Genomic DNA, 14,698 nt, shown 5'->3' with positions numbered 1-14,698 from the left:
TTTCACTCATCATCCTCATCACTGGTTCATTCTTCTAATTCAATACTTCCATATTCTTTGTAGTAATATGGGTGCTGCAAAGCAAAAATGACAGAGTTCAAAGTTAGAGAAAGAGAGAGATGTTTTTTTTTACTGTGTGTTTGTGTTGCTTTGTCAGGTGTTGCTGTTACTGCTGTCATGTTACACTGTGCTTCATCTAACTGCTAAATTCTCGAGTCCTGTCTCATCTATCACCTTTTTTGTGAAAGTCCCCCCCCCCCCCATTCTCCGTATCAAAACAATGCAAATGCCTACTGAAATAAGCGGAAAGCCCCGGAGTGATGTACAGAGGGAGGGGTCAAAGAAAATTTTACTTCTCGTGCAACTTCCTCAACAACCATTTTCATTTTAGTGAGAAGAAGTTCTGAACCGCTCAGCGAACTGAAAAGGAAATATAATGACCGAACCCCCCCGTAAGCATTCCATCCTTAATCAGATTTTTCCGTGTGTGAGTGTATGAGACGCTGGAGGTTTGTTTTATACGGAAGCGCAGAGAAAAAATAAATAAATAAAGAAAATAAAGAAAAATGGACGTTATCTCCATATAAAGTGATAGTGTATTGAAAGTAGATCAGAGAAATTTACCAAAATGGATTAAGTTAGGCTGAGACTAGGAGAGATTAGACAATCGTGAAGACACTGGCGCGTGCATGGGCACGTGTTTTTTTTTTTTTTTTTTTTTTTTTTTTTTTTTTTTTTTTTTTTTTTTTCGTGTATGCGTTGTGTGAAAGTCAACGCATACAGTCTGTCGCTGGGGCCCAAAACGACAAATAAAACAAAATAATAAGAATTTACATCTTCCTTCGTTAGGTCGCATGAAACACAGACGCGCACTCACAGCCCTGACCTGTCCAGACCCAGACCCCTGCAGCGGAGCAGCTAGAGACTGTGGTCTGGAAAACGAGCGAGGAGGTAAATAGCTGCTGGTCCGGTGAGTAGGTTTTGCTGCTGTATTTATTTGTGCACAGCTGTGTTCTTGCAATAAGACTGACGAAGTGAGCATCCCGTGGGTGTGCGTGTCGGACTCTGGACACACCTTTTATAAGTTACAGCCGCCACTTAACCCCACAGTGTGCTGAGGGGACAAAGATGTCAGGCTTCTCTTTGTTTGTATAAGAGCCAGAGTCGGCCGGCGCTACGGGCAAGACCCGTCCATTCACAAGTCCGAGGACCCTCCATCCAGCCTTTAGATACTTTTCATTATACTTTTTACTTATAATTATTTAAGTTATTTTTTCATTAAGAACACGTGTCTTTCCAGATATTTGCAAGTTGTGTGTGTTTGCATTGCGTTCTTTAAGTTATCGCGATATTTGGCACGAAGTCGTTCACTAGCTTCGGTGAAGTAATAGCAGACAGATACCTGGGGACAATGGACATAAGAAAGCGGTCCAATGATGACAAAAGGAACATGTGTAAGGTGTCACACAACAAGAATCAAGCACTTCCTGCAGCTTGCAGCAAGATGGTAACCATAACAACCAGGAGCATGTGTCCTGTCTTCTGCTCTTCCTCTGGAGCATCGTCTGCAGCTGGATAAAAATCAGTCCTTCTCATCTTTACTAAGTGTAGTAAGTCAATTACATGTTTAATATGCTGCAGATGTTTCCTGATGTTTTATAGAGTTGAAGCTGCACAAAGTGAACCAGGATCAGTTTGGTTGAGCTCTTTCTCTAAGATGAACTTGCGTAAAATTCCTCTTTAGCTGGAATGTGGATCTTAGCTGAGTGGCTAGAACAAGATGGAAACATCTGCTTTATGCTGAGTGTTTATGTTTTGTGTAAAATTTGATTCATATGGATCCGAACGTCTCTCATAATGTTGCTGTTTAGGTTTTTTAACTCATCTCGACCTCTGACAGTCTGTGATTTAATTGTAAAGTCTGATTATTGGTTGAAATGAATAGATGGACTTTGTGCTTCATAAATTAAATGTTGTAATTTCTGTTAAATCTCTCCTGTTACATCTGATGCTGGGTCTGATTTTAAGCGTTGACCAAAGATTATTTTTATATGTTTTAATAGTAGAGGGGAAAATTAATTAATTTGTTTTTTCATATTCTGTACCTGATCTGCTTCGACATGGGTCAAATATTTATTAGGGACCGCGAAGAGCCCCGTACTAATAGACATTACACCCTTAAACCAGAGAAGACTCTGTCTTCGTGTTGTGTCTGCAACGTAACTCCAATATAGTTGTAATTTTAGTTTTCAGATTGCAGTTAGGGCATAAAAGGAATTAGAGTGACTGCAACTTACTCTTCTAGGATGGTGAAACATAATGAAAATATATTTAACTGATCAACTTTTAGATCATTTTAACCTACAGACAAATTGTAGTCTGCTGCACACACAAGTTTCCTAACTCAGATTTAGGATGGGAATCCACAACCAGACAGCTGAGGAAGAATATGGCGTTACCACTGGTACATGTTAACCAAAAGCAACACACACTCAGACACACACATGCTCACGGTAAACCAAACAAGACAGGCCCCTCAACAAAGTTCAGGGGGGGCCAACAGGAGGCCGTTCAGGCGGCCGGCCAGGGGGCCGGACTGACCGGGGCAGAACCTCCGGCGGACGACCCGGAGGCTGTGCAGACAGCAGGAACAGGTCTCCAGGCGGACGGGCAGGCCTGGACCGGCGCTCTGGAGGACAGGCAGACTGGATCACCGGAGGCTGAGCAGGCCTGGGCCAGAGCTCTGGAGGACGGGCAGACTGGATCACCGGAGGCTGAGCAGGCCTGGGCCAGAGCTCTGGAGGACGGGCAGACTGGATCACCGGAGGCTGAGCAGGCTTGGACCAGAGCTCTGGCGGACGGGCAGACGGGATCTCCGGCGGCGGACGGGCAGACGGGATCTCCGGCGGCGGACGGGCAGACGGGATCTCCGGCGGCGGACGGGCAGACGGGATCTCCGGCGGCGGACGGGCAGACGGGATCTCTGGGTCAGGTACCAGTAGCAGGTAAGGAGCGTCTCGACCCGAGACCCCCTCGGGAACAGGAACTCGAGCAGGGTGAGGAGCGTCTCGACCCGAGACCCCCTCGGGAACAGGAACTCGAGCAGTGGACAACCATGGTACCGACACAGGGGAAGAAGACCTGGACACCGTCGTGGGACGCTGCGGAGCAGGGCAGGACCTCGGAGCAGGAGTGGGGTGCTTAGGCACTGGAGCTGGAGGCGAAACTGGAGGCGTGGGCCTGGGAGCCCGTGACGACACCCGTGACCGTGGAGCTGATGGCGTCACTCGAGACGTGGACCGAGGAGCTGGTGTCGACCTCCGGGTCGATGCCCGCCCCAGTGGCCTGGGGCTTATTGCCAATCCAGTCCCCCAGAAAGGCGACCACTCGGGACAGTCCAACGGCTCTGGCTCCGTGTCCAGTCCCAGAAGAAGTCCCACCAGAAGTCCCACCAGTTCGCTCGATGTCATGATCTCGAGGGGCTGTCGCCCCCGGTTCCTTGACGTCCTCCTCCTCCTGGACCTTGTAGGAGGAGGATCAGGAAACCACGGGTCTGGCTCCCCCACCATAGGGAACCAGTCAGCAACCTCAGAACCGTAACACTGAAACCAAGCCATCAAACCTGCTTGGTCCAGTTGTGTTTAGATCCTTCTGTCATGAGTGGAGGGCGGAGGTGAGGACCCAAATGCAGGCAGTCAAGGCAGGAGGCAGAACTGTGCTGGTGACAAGGTTTAATCCAGAGAACACAGGACAGGGAACCACATGTAAGGATCTGACCAGGAATAACAGAAAACCAGGAGTACTTATACACAGAGGGAACAACAAGACACAGGTGAAGTGGATGACTAATCAGACCAGGTGAACTAACGAGGCAGGAACAGAAAACCACAGAACATCAGGGAAAAAACTAACTGAATATAACCAGAAAACCAAGAACATGAACATAACACACACCAACACCCAGAAACCATGACAGATAACTGTCCTACATTACTGTGTAAGTCAGAGAAGAAAATTAATCCTTGAAAAAGAGCTGAAACTTTTCAGCTTGATGAGAATAATTTACATTTTTTCATGGATTAAACTTTGATTATTTCTCCTTTACAGGATTTTCAGCCTGTGCTGCAGCTGAAGCTGTAACAGTAAGAGATCAATGTAGTTTAACTTTAGATGACACAAATCCAAATTCTATAGATTTTATGGCCTAACAATCAACTTTTCTGTCTGGGTAACAAACTGTGACTACAGCTGAAAGCTTAATGAACCCAGCTGGACTTCTGTGCTGTCTCTGATGACTCATTCCAGATAATTCCCTGTAACATGTTTAGGTTTAAGTCTTCATGTTCTCAGAGTCAGTGAGGTGAAGTTGGTGAAGTTCTTTGATGTGAAACAAACAGGATGATGAACAGGATCAGATGCTGGAATGACTGAATGAAGTCAGACTGGAGATTTTCCTTCTTCTACCTGGAACGACTGAACTTTGACCTCATGTGTTCATGACTCTTCACCTCTGTCTCCTCTCACAGGGAGAAGATGATCTGCAGGATGTTGCTGCTCCTCATCCTCATCTCATCTGTCTGTGGTCAGTTTACATCTTCAGAAACCTCTAGATGTAGTTTAAAGCCTCCATGTTCCAGTTCTCAGTGTGTCTGCTCCTCTCTTTCTCTCTCTGTCTCCTCAGCAGCAACATTTGTAGTGAATGTGACACAGAGCTCCTATCAGGCAGAGGAGAACCACAACATCACTCTGGAGTGGACCTTCACCACCAAACCTGACGTCTCCTGGAGGTTCCTGTTTATCACCTGTAACCTGATAACTAATCCCAGAGTCCCAGTCCTGTATCATGTCCATGAAGGAGTTGAGGTACCAGAGTCTCTGGATGAAAAGTTTGCAGGACGAGTCCAGAGTGACAAAGACGTCCTCAGAGAAGGACGAATCACACTTCATGTGTCCAGACTCAGAACTAATGATTCTGGTCTGTATGTGTGTGATGTGAAGACAGATTACGGCTTCAGCTCTGGAAGATGTGACCTCAGTGTTACCGGTGAGTTAGTAAATAGTTTATCAGGGTCATTTCAGAAGGTTTTTTCTAACTTTTTTTAGTTTCTGTTCTGATTTGTTTGTTAATAAAATGTTTTTAACATTGCATTAAAACAGATGTGTTTTGTCTGTTCACAGCACCGATGGATTATCCTGAACCCGAGAGAAACCCTGAAACACCAGATGTGGTCAAAGAAGGCCAAGAACACAAGCTCATCTACTGTGGACTGATACTCACAACAGCTATATTATTGTTTGGTGCTTTTTACTTCCTCACATTCAGTCTAGAAAAGAAAATTTTTCCTCCATTGGAAGATTTTAGGTCTCGATCCAGCAGATCCTCGTTTCCGAACAACTCATTTGTTTGACTGAAATGAGGCAGAAAGATCAGACTTCGTGGAAAAAATTATTTTCTTCTTGATGTAGCAGGGAAATACATTTCACACCATTTTGGATTCTTTACCCACTGACGGCATTACTTCTTTCAGTAACAGGTAATCTAACTAATTATTGTTTACATGTTTAAAATACTGTTACAGAAAACACAAGCTTTTGCGTTACCGTAATTAAGCTCAGTGATGCTTATCGGCCAGAGACCGACCTGGACAAGCACACACACAAATAACTAACAGACACACACATGGTGAGTCTCAGGGAATATGAAGGTTTTTAAACTGGAAGCTCAGACGTCACTTTTCTTTCTGAGATAAAAGGTCAGAACGTTACGACATATTGGCTGTAAACACACGGTCCATATATTAATGTCAATGTTTTCATGAGTTTCACTAGTTTGTCATAAGTTTAGTTCAATAATCATTTCTAATATTCTGTTTTAGTTCAGTTAAAGAAGTAACAGAGTAATTACTTCCAAAGTAACTGGTTTCTTTTATAAAACAGACACTCGGTTACTAACTGGAAACCTGCAGTATTTACGTCACTGCTGAAGCTTTAACTTTTGCACTATGAACTTTCAAATGGTACATTATTTTTATTTACATGATTATTGTTAAACAAGCAAAAACAAGATAATGTTTTGGTTTGTAACACTGAACAGTTCTTTCTAAGCTCCCTGACTCAATGTGCAGCGTTTCTGTAGCAAAGTTTCATTTTGCACAATAAAGACGTTTCTGTCCTACAAACATTTTAAGTTTGAAGTTTGTTCCTTTATTTTTGCTGGAAAAGAATAAGTTTAATAAACCACTTTTCTATTTTATGTTTGACTTTCATGTTTGTGTTTCTGTTCTTTGTAAAGATAAATTCAGTCTTTCACATGAACACATGAAGTGTGGAAGAGACAAAGAGCAGCTGGTGGACTTTACTCTGGATTTTAGGAAAGTATCTGCTTCTGCATAATAATGAAAAATAAAATAAAGAAATGTATCGAAAACATTGATCTGTAACACATCTGTATGATGCAGCACCTTTATGCTTCTCGAAATAAGCTTTAGTGGAATTTTTCTTTGTGTGTTCACAAACTCAAAGTTCAGGTAAAAAGTCTTTCATGTGAACACATGAAGTGTGAAAGACACAAAGAGCAGCTGGTGGACTTTACTGTGACTAAAAAAAGAAACATCCTGCAAATTCTCTTCTCCTGTCAGTGGAATCAAAGCTGCTCTGCTGTTTTCTCTGCCTCTGTCTGACCGACATGATGAGACATGAGGAAGATCAGACTTGAGCTGCCTGACAGCAACACACACATTTCCTTACAGAAAAACTGAGAAGATTGTTGATTCAGTAGAAAAATCAACTCAGAAATGTAAAATATTTGACTGAGAGAACATAAAAGACCAAATTATATCAAATATTCAGTAGAGAGACCATTAATCTGTGATCTGTTGTTGAGCATCATCTCTAAAAGAATACCTGCTTGCTCTGTTCTGTAACTTGAATGTGCAAATATAAAAGCGTAAATATTGTTTTGTGTTTCTTTAAGCTTGTTAAATCACAGCCACCTTCAGACAGTTGTTATTAAACTGAAACTGACTTGATATGATGGACTGGATTTGCATTCAACATGATTTAAACAAATTAAAATGAAATGTTTATTAGTATCAGTATTTGTTAATTCAAATAAATTTGGGATATATTATCAAATGAATTATTAAATATTTTATTTGAATTGGACTGGATTCAGGTCTGGTGAACGGGCAGGCCAGTCTATAGCTTCAGTGCCTTCATCGTGCAAGAACTGCTGACTCACTCCAGCCACATGAAGCAGAGTGTCGTCCTGCATCAGAAGGAACCCAGGTCCAGGTTCAGGAACCACTGCAGCAGCATATAGTCTGACAGCTATGTTACCTGATGGCAGTCAGGGTACCTCCGGCTAGCACATGGAGGTCTGTGCAGCCCTCTAAGGATATGCCTCCACAAACACTGTTGGTGTTCTTTGGTAAATGCCAGTCATGCTGCACGGTGTTGGACTGTGAGAACAGTCCCCATCACGTCTCCTGGTTCTCCTCCATGTTTTCCACACTGTGTTGAGAGACACAGCAAAACTTCTTGCTGCAGTAGATCATGTTGTTTAATAACCAGAAGGTTGGCAAATCAAATCCCTGCAGTCTGTTGCATCGCTGGTGTTTGAATGAAGGTGAATGTTTGGTGGTACAAAACGGTTGCTGCGTTTCTTGCCCAAAGTCAGCTGTTCATTATTTTCTGCTTCCTGTGACTGCAGAAATTTACATAATAAACATCACTGTGCCATCTAATGAGTCAGAAACGATGAGTTTTAAGGTTGGAAAGTTACATAGAGCTACTTTATCAATCCATCTAAAGTCCAGATTTATGTTTCAGCCTATAAACAAAAGGGTCCTGCAAAATCTGGCTGAATGATAAATAAATAGATAAATAAAAAAGAAAATTAAAGTCAAATAAAGTAGTATAATTTAAAATAGACTTTACTAAGATTAACATGTGGCATGCCCGTATCATTTATTTATTTATTTATTTAGTTAGTTAGTTATTCAAATCCTACTGTCCCAGATTTACCCACAAGGTGGTAGCACACCACAATGCTCATCACTGGAAGTATCAGTGGTTTTTGTAAAAAACACACCGTTGTTTTTCTTTTATTTTTTCAGTATGTTCATCTTGTGGATTCATATAATAACCTGAAGCATCAAAACTCTAACAAGAAGTTTTTATTCTAACCTTAAATATCAGCATTAGAACTGTGTCTCTGATTCTGAGCTTCATCATCATAAACAGGACAGAAAGCTGCTGCTGCTCCACAATACTGCATGAAGAAACATCCACCAGATGGATGTTGAAGGAGCTTTGAAATGATCTGCTGCTGTTTAAACAAGAACTGGATCAACTTAGAGCAGAGACATCAGTGACTGATGTGAACACTGAAATGAGAGATGATGACAATGTGTTCATGTCATGTCAAAGCCGTAGTTAAAGGAAGAACACCTTGAAATGGATTTCATTTAGATTTTAATGATGCCACACTGTAGTTAAAAAAATACACAGATTAAACAAATTTGTATCTAGATTTTATAAATAAGCAAAGTTTATGTTTGTCAGGAATAAGAATCAATAAATCGACATTAACTGTAGCAGGTTGGAACTGAAATATTTCAGAAGTGAGGATTAAATAGGAGTCTGTAACAACAACGGCCTGCACCCTGCACACACTGTTTATATAACTGCAATATTTTCACTGTTTTATGCAGCTTATGTTTTATAATAGATATTCCACATGCATTTTACCGTCAGTTTTTTATTTATTTATTTGCACAGTTGATCATTCATAGTTGAATGTGGCACAACAGTTTATGCAGCACACAGCACATTTATGTACGTAGATTATTTTACTTACAGTTTTTATCTTATCTTTATCTTCTAGTTTTTTATTCATTTTTATTTTATTGTCTTCGTGGCATTCAGTGTGGACGGCAAAGTAAGAATTTCATTGTTCAGGGAAACTTGTTTCCTTACTGTGCAAATGACTGTAAACACGTTGAATCTTGAATCGAATGAAAGTATTACGACCAGTGAGCTGCTGAAGTGCTTCTGCCTCTGTGATGAAGAGGTGCTGTAACTGTAGGAAACCAGCAGATGTCCCTCTCTGCTGCATCTGAAGTGTCTGATGTTCTGTCAACATAAAGTAAAACCTCATCCACACATGACTAAGCAGATCATTTTTCTCTTAGATCAGGGATCTGCAACCTTTACAGTCCAAAGAGCCGTTTTCCTCTTCACACGGCCAAATAAATCTCGTTTAGAGCTGCAAAATGTTGCAAGACCTTTTGAAATAAAGACAACTTATATATTTTGATAAAAATCTGCTACAGGAAATTCGTTGTCATTTTAGAAGAACCACATTTCTATTTCAATTTTTAGGTTTTAAAATAAACAGAAACACAACTTAGGACAGACAGACTTTCTTCTTTAAGATGTAGACATGCATGGAAAATTATGAAATAAGGAAATAAAAAAAAGCCCATCATTTTCATCCTAATGAGTCACATGCAGTTCTGCAGCCACAGGTTGCAGACCCCTGTCATAGACCCAAAGCACAGAGGAACTTCAGATTTTTCTAAAATCAACACACATGGCCAACACCCTTCAATATGTCACCATAACAGGCTGTAAAATCACTACTGTAGCTTCTTCGGATGTGGCTGCTGATGACAAAACACTGCAACCTCAAAACTGTTTATCACCACACTCTGAACCCAAAGAGGTTTTAACTTGATAAAACACACCATGCTGGTGAGACATGACCGTTTCACTTAGACTGTATCTGAAGGGGATCTTGCTGCCATCTGCAAGGTTAATAAAAGATGTTTGTTTTCACTTCAAACTTCCTGCAGAGGACATGGTGTAAATTTAACTTTCACTGTGACCTCGCTCTACTTTTTCTTAAGATGGAGCCTGAAACATTTTACAGATCTTTATGCTGTCTAAGCAGCATTAATGATTCTCATGATAAATTCAAGAATCGCTGTCATCTTATATTGTAGAAAAGGAGAAATTAATCTAGTGTGTGTTTATTGTTAATCAGTCACCACAGATGTTGCAGCTTAAATCATGAAATTTAACAAAAAGTGGTTCTGTTATTTTGTGGTTTTCATAAGTTAACGTTAGAGTGAAAAAAATAAGAATAAAGTTTAATGACATAATATTATTGAAATGTGCATTTAAATATAATGTATGTTATATTCTGCCAAACTAAGCTTTTCTGTGTTATGTTGTGTTAACCCTTACCTTTTTTTTTATTTGTTACTGTATTATAAACTCACTTATTTGTAAAAAAAAACACAACATTAAATTTTGTTACTATTGTCCAAAGGAAAAGAAAAAAAAATAAAAGAGTAATTTTTATGGTGCTTTGTGTTCTTGTGATCAGTTTGTTTTTGTGGTCACAGAAGTTGACAGGAAACAGAAGTTAACACATGCTGCTCACGAGGTCCCTTTAACTGCTTCAGTCAAAACATGAGAGGGAGGTGAGTTGTGCTTCGTTTTTATGATGGTAAAATAGTTACAGTAATGTTTCTGTTTATCACAACATACTCTATAAACGTATTTAACACGTTAAGTGTGAAGTCAGAAATGTTTATGTGTAACTGAGCTACAAATGAAGTTTAATGTAAACTAGTTTGTTATGAACTGTGAACTTTACAGAAATGAGTTTCTTACATGTAAACGCAGACAAGTTCATGTTTCACTGTCTCTAATCAGTAGATAGATATTTTTTTACCTCGACATGTTTCGACCTGCGTCTGCAGTCTTCCTCAGAAACATCCTAACACACTGAAATACTGCAGGTAATCTACTAAAATGTAAAGCTGATTGATTGTATTGAATTAAACAGAGAAAAACTATGGAATGAATATATTGATAGATAATGGAATTGAATGAAAAACCAGACAAAAGGGAGTTTATTGAGTGCATAAACCAGAAAGTAGTCTGGTAGTCCTTTTTCACCACTTCTGCAGTTTGCTACGCTTAAAAAAATATGTGACTTGTGGGACGCTGAGCCACCTTCCTCATCGTGCGCTCGAGGCGCAGTAGATAGATACTTTATTCATTTCCAGGAGAAACTCACAGTTCCAGCAGCTTGAAGGGTGGAAACATAAAGACCTACAAGTTACAGTAAAAATGCAAAAGAATTTATAATAAAAAAGACGGGCATGAGCATAACGTCTCTATGCTAAAGTTCTGCTCTAAATGATCTAAAGCTCAGCAGTATTCTGCTGCTGAACTTTTAAAACGTCTGCACCACATCTGCACTCCACAGCCACCACCTGGTCTTGACATCCACCCAATATGATTTGACCAGTGAAGGATTCAAAGTGTAGTTTTTAAGGCTAAAACTGTTTTTTATTTGCATCTCCAGAATGAAAAAAATGAAGAACAATAAGAACGGCTCTACGTTGCCTTCCTCTTGCTTAGTGGATTTCTTGCAGTAAACTGCAGCTTGTGTCTTTATGTGGTATAACTGCAGCTCAGTTTATTTCTGTTTCTTTTTACAGGGGAACGAGATGAACCACATCCTGCAGCACATAATCCTCAACTTATGAGTCTGTAGTCAGTTTACTTGTTTATTACACGTCAGTAGTTTTATAATCTTCACATATTACTTAGATCAGTTTATTATATTGTCATATTGCATTAAATCAGAACAGTCAGTAACAGCGACATGTTTACATTTGATCTTTCAGATTTAAGGATGATGTGGCAGAAATCTCAGAGGGAGAAGATGATCTGCAGGATGCTGCTGCTCCTCATCCTAACCTTGTGTGTCTGTGGTCAGTTTACACATTAACTGACATATAAATGCATTTCATCATCTTCTCTTGTAGTTTTGATTGATTTATTATTGATATCTTGTCTTTGTTCTACAATGTTCTGTTTTAATGTTATAAACCCTAGCTCATTATGCAAAAGGGGGAGGGGTTTGCAAACATTAAGCCCACAAATAAATCATTAATACACTGTATTTATTCAGAAGTGGATTTTCCGTCCCAAATAAGGTGGATAACACCAGTAAGAACATAACAAAACACAAACTGCAATAAAACTAAAGTTACACAAGCTGAATGAGCAAAGCTGTAGGAAAACAAAGATAAGTATAAACCAATCTGCTACGCCGTAAGACACTAGTGGAGCTAAAAGATCTACAAACTACCCCTTTGGGCTAACAACAAATACCACTAAATCACAGAAGATATCAAAGTCTAAACTGAAATTCAGTCAGTGAAGGCAACCCTTTAATCAATCAGTTTAACTTGATGATCAATCAGAGATGTTCATAAACCTCTAGATGTAGTTTAAAGCCTCCATGTTCCAGTTCTCAGTGTGTCTGCTCCTCTCTTTCTCTCTCTGTCTCCTCAGCAGCAACATTTGTAGTGAATGTGACACAGAGCTCCTATCAGGCAGAGGAGAACCACAACATCACTCTGGAGTGGACCTTCACCACCAAACCTGACGTCTCCTGGAGGTTCCTGTTTATCCTCTGTAGCCTGATAACTGATCTCAGAGTCTTCACACTGTATCATGTCCATGAAGGAGTTGAGGTACCAGAGTCTCAGGATGGACAGTTTGCAGGACGAGTCCAGAGTGACAAAGACGTCCTCAGAGAAGGACGAATCAGACTTCATGTGTCCAGACTCAGAACTAATGATTCTGGTCTGTATGTGTGTGATGTGAAGACAGATTACGGCTTCAACTCTGAAAAATGTCAATTGAACGTTACCGGTGAGTTAAACAACTTTCTTCTTTTCCCCTTTTTTCTTCATCCTAAATGCTGAACTTCATCGGTTCTTCTGTTTCTGTTCCTGTTTTTCACTATAACCACAAATTTTGCTCCCATGAGTGCATGAAAGGTTTTTGATGCTCAATATGGCAAAACAGTGTGATTAGAAGTTAACTTTTCTATTTTAGTAGCAAGTTTTCAAGACAAAGTTTAAGTGAACTGTCCACTTAAACAAATTTTCTTTTTTAAAAAATCTTCTTTTTTTTATTCTTTTACAGAAATAAACATTTTGTTTACATACCATTCTGATGTGTAATGAAATGTTTTGACTTCACATGAATTAAACTGACGTGTTTGGTCTCTTCTCAGCTGTGGAAAATCAGCCTGAACAACAAAGAAACCCTGAGAGAAAAAGCCCCTCACAGCAAGGAAACATTCTCCACTACGTAGAACTGGTGCTGATAGCTGCTCTGTTGTTGTTTGGAGTTTTTTTCGCATTGAATGTATGCAGAACCTTTCTTGTTTCCTAGTGTCTAATTTCAGCTTTGCTATAATTAGTGCTGAGAAAAAAATGGTCCTGAATCTTTAAATTTATGAGTCTGACTAAAGAACTCAGATCAATTAATCTACCTTCTCCCTTTAGGAAATATATTAATATTTATAAAGGACACTTTGACAAACTTTGTACCTGAAAGATTTATTGTGTTCACTTTACTTTCATAATGCTGGCAATAATGCTGAAACATGTTAACATGTAACTGACCTGTGCAATGTCTCCTCTTTTTAATATTTGTAGTTATGTTCATTTTATGTTCATACATATGTACATACATTATGTACAGACATACATGCTGTACCTGAGGACGTTCTGGTGACGTTCAGAAGTGATGCTTTTCTACAGAAGCTCGATTGATTTAGTTTTGTTAATTAGCAAGACTACTAGAGATAATTAGTCTCTGCTGCCATTGCACTTTTGAATGAGCTGAATAAGTAACTCTATTTTTCTGTTTTTATTTTATTTTATATTTTTTATCTATATGTCATATTGCTTTTAGATGTAAATGGCAGTTTGTGAGATTATCCAGTGACAATGAGTGGAACTCACAAAATTATTACACAGCAATGCAATAAGCAATGCTTATTGTTTTAAAAAGCAACTGAAAATATGCTATAAAAAAGTCAGATGTAAATTGTATAATGTGCTAGTGTATTTTTGTATGATAGTGTATAAGATAAGTATGACTACACTGTAAATTAAATTATAAACTATGTTAATGTATGGGCATTAATATTGAATTACTCAAAAAAGTAAGATGATCAGAATTTTACAAATATTTCATTTGTAATCTGTGAAAAATGTGAATTGTTTACTTTTTGTACTGTAAACTGATCCCAGGAACTGATCTCAGGATAGCTGATGCAGCATGCTGCTGACCCTAATGGGGATTTCAATAAACAGAAACATAAACTGACACTGTTTGCTGTACAACAAATTACCCTCACGGGATAATAAAGATTCCTTGATCCTTAATGTTTTAAATCTAATTTAATTTATCAAAATATATCCCATGACAGCTGGGGAGGCTACAAGTCATGATGTATATGTGTAACTTTGGGGGGTGCATGGCTTTTCAGTATTTGCATGAAGGCGGTCCTGAAGGAAAATAGATTGCCACTGACCTATACTACCACTCAAAAGTTTGGGATCACTTCCCGGTTAAATCCAAAGGGAAAGTGTCCCAAAGACAGAAATCTGTTTCACTGTGAAACAAACATTGAGAAAGAAAAAATAAAATAATAGTAAAAATGTGTTACTTTGTAATTAAACTTAATTAAACATAATTAAACAACTCCACCCCAACAGCTTTACCTTTCCATTATTAATCTTTACAGGCACTTTGTCTCTGATCAAACCAGTTTGTCTTGCAATCGGATAGTCAGGAGGATTTTTCTGAA

General features: G+C 39.4%; 4 protein-coding genes across 11 annotated transcripts in view; 2 read left to right on the top strand and 2 right to left on the bottom strand.

Moving 5' to 3' along the window:
• Positions 1 to 14,698, bottom strand: part of LOC121639776 — a 565,698-nt gene that overhangs the window by 6,771 nt on the left and 544,229 nt on the right. The gene's annotated exons all lie outside the window — the stretch shown is intronic.
• The window catches only part of LOC121639814, an 882,884-nt gene that overhangs the window by 344,197 nt on the left and 523,989 nt on the right, over positions 1 to 14,698 (bottom strand). The gene's annotated exons all lie outside the window — the stretch shown is intronic.
• Positions 366 to 6,251, top strand: LOC121639807. 6 transcript variants are annotated; one of them, XM_041985343.1, is made up of 5 exons: positions 366 to 452; positions 850 to 951; positions 4,527 to 4,582; positions 4,682 to 5,044; positions 5,179 to 6,251. In XM_041985343.1, exons 3-5 carry the CDS (start codon positions 4,534 to 4,536, stop codon positions 5,406 to 5,408), a joined length of 642 nt encoding a protein of 213 aa, XP_041841277.1. In that variant the 5' UTR covers positions 366 to 452; positions 850 to 951; positions 4,527 to 4,533; the 3' UTR covers positions 5,409 to 6,251. The 6 variants fall into 6 exon arrangements, with proteins under 6 accessions (XP_041841277.1, XP_041841279.1, XP_041841276.1 ...); XM_041985345.1 differs by having other exon boundaries at positions 850 to 970; positions 4,685 to 5,044; XM_041985342.1 differs by having other exon boundaries at positions 850 to 970.
• On the top strand, positions 10,479 to 14,273 carry LOC121639817. 2 transcript variants are annotated; one of them, XR_006010243.1, is made up of 5 exons: positions 10,479 to 10,811; positions 11,520 to 11,597; positions 11,709 to 11,795; positions 12,382 to 12,744; positions 13,112 to 14,273. XR_006010243.1 is itself a non-coding variant. In XM_041985368.1 (4 exons), the coding sequence occupies exons 1-4, from the start codon at positions 11,564 to 11,566 to the stop codon at positions 13,270 to 13,272; spliced, it is 615 nt and encodes a 204-aa protein (XP_041841302.1). In that variant the 5' UTR covers positions 10,479 to 11,563; the 3' UTR covers positions 13,273 to 14,273. The 2 variants fall into 2 exon arrangements, 1 of the variants encoding a protein (XP_041841302.1); XM_041985368.1 differs by having other exon boundaries at positions 10,479 to 11,567.

The sequence above is a fragment of the Melanotaenia boesemani genome, chromosome 5, assembly GCF_017639745.1.
Source record: "Melanotaenia boesemani isolate fMelBoe1 chromosome 5, fMelBoe1.pri, whole genome shotgun sequence".
Classification (NCBI taxonomy): domain Eukaryota; kingdom Metazoa; phylum Chordata; class Actinopteri; order Atheriniformes; family Melanotaeniidae; genus Melanotaenia; species Melanotaenia boesemani.
Note: the sequence above shows the minus strand (reverse complement) of the source record. Positions and strands in the feature narration are given on the sequence as shown.

Bases quoted from the DNA above. Each gene is read 5' to 3' on its own strand.
- LOC121639807 (XM_041985341.1), top strand. The intron at 4,583-4,681 runs GTCAGTTTACAT...CTGTCTCCTCAG, and splicing joins CCTCATCTCATCTGTCTGTG to CAGCAACATTTGTAGTGAAT. The intron at 5,045-5,178 runs GTGAGTTAGTAA...GTCTGTTCACAG, and splicing joins ATGTGACCTCAGTGTTACCG to CACCGATGGATTATCCTGAA.
- LOC121639817 (XM_041985368.1), top strand. The intron at 11,796-12,381 runs GTCAGTTTACAC...CTGTCTCCTCAG, and splicing joins CCTAACCTTGTGTGTCTGTG to CAGCAACATTTGTAGTGAAT. The intron at 12,745-13,111 runs GTGAGTTAAACA...GTCTCTTCTCAG, and splicing joins ATGTCAATTGAACGTTACCG to CTGTGGAAAATCAGCCTGAA.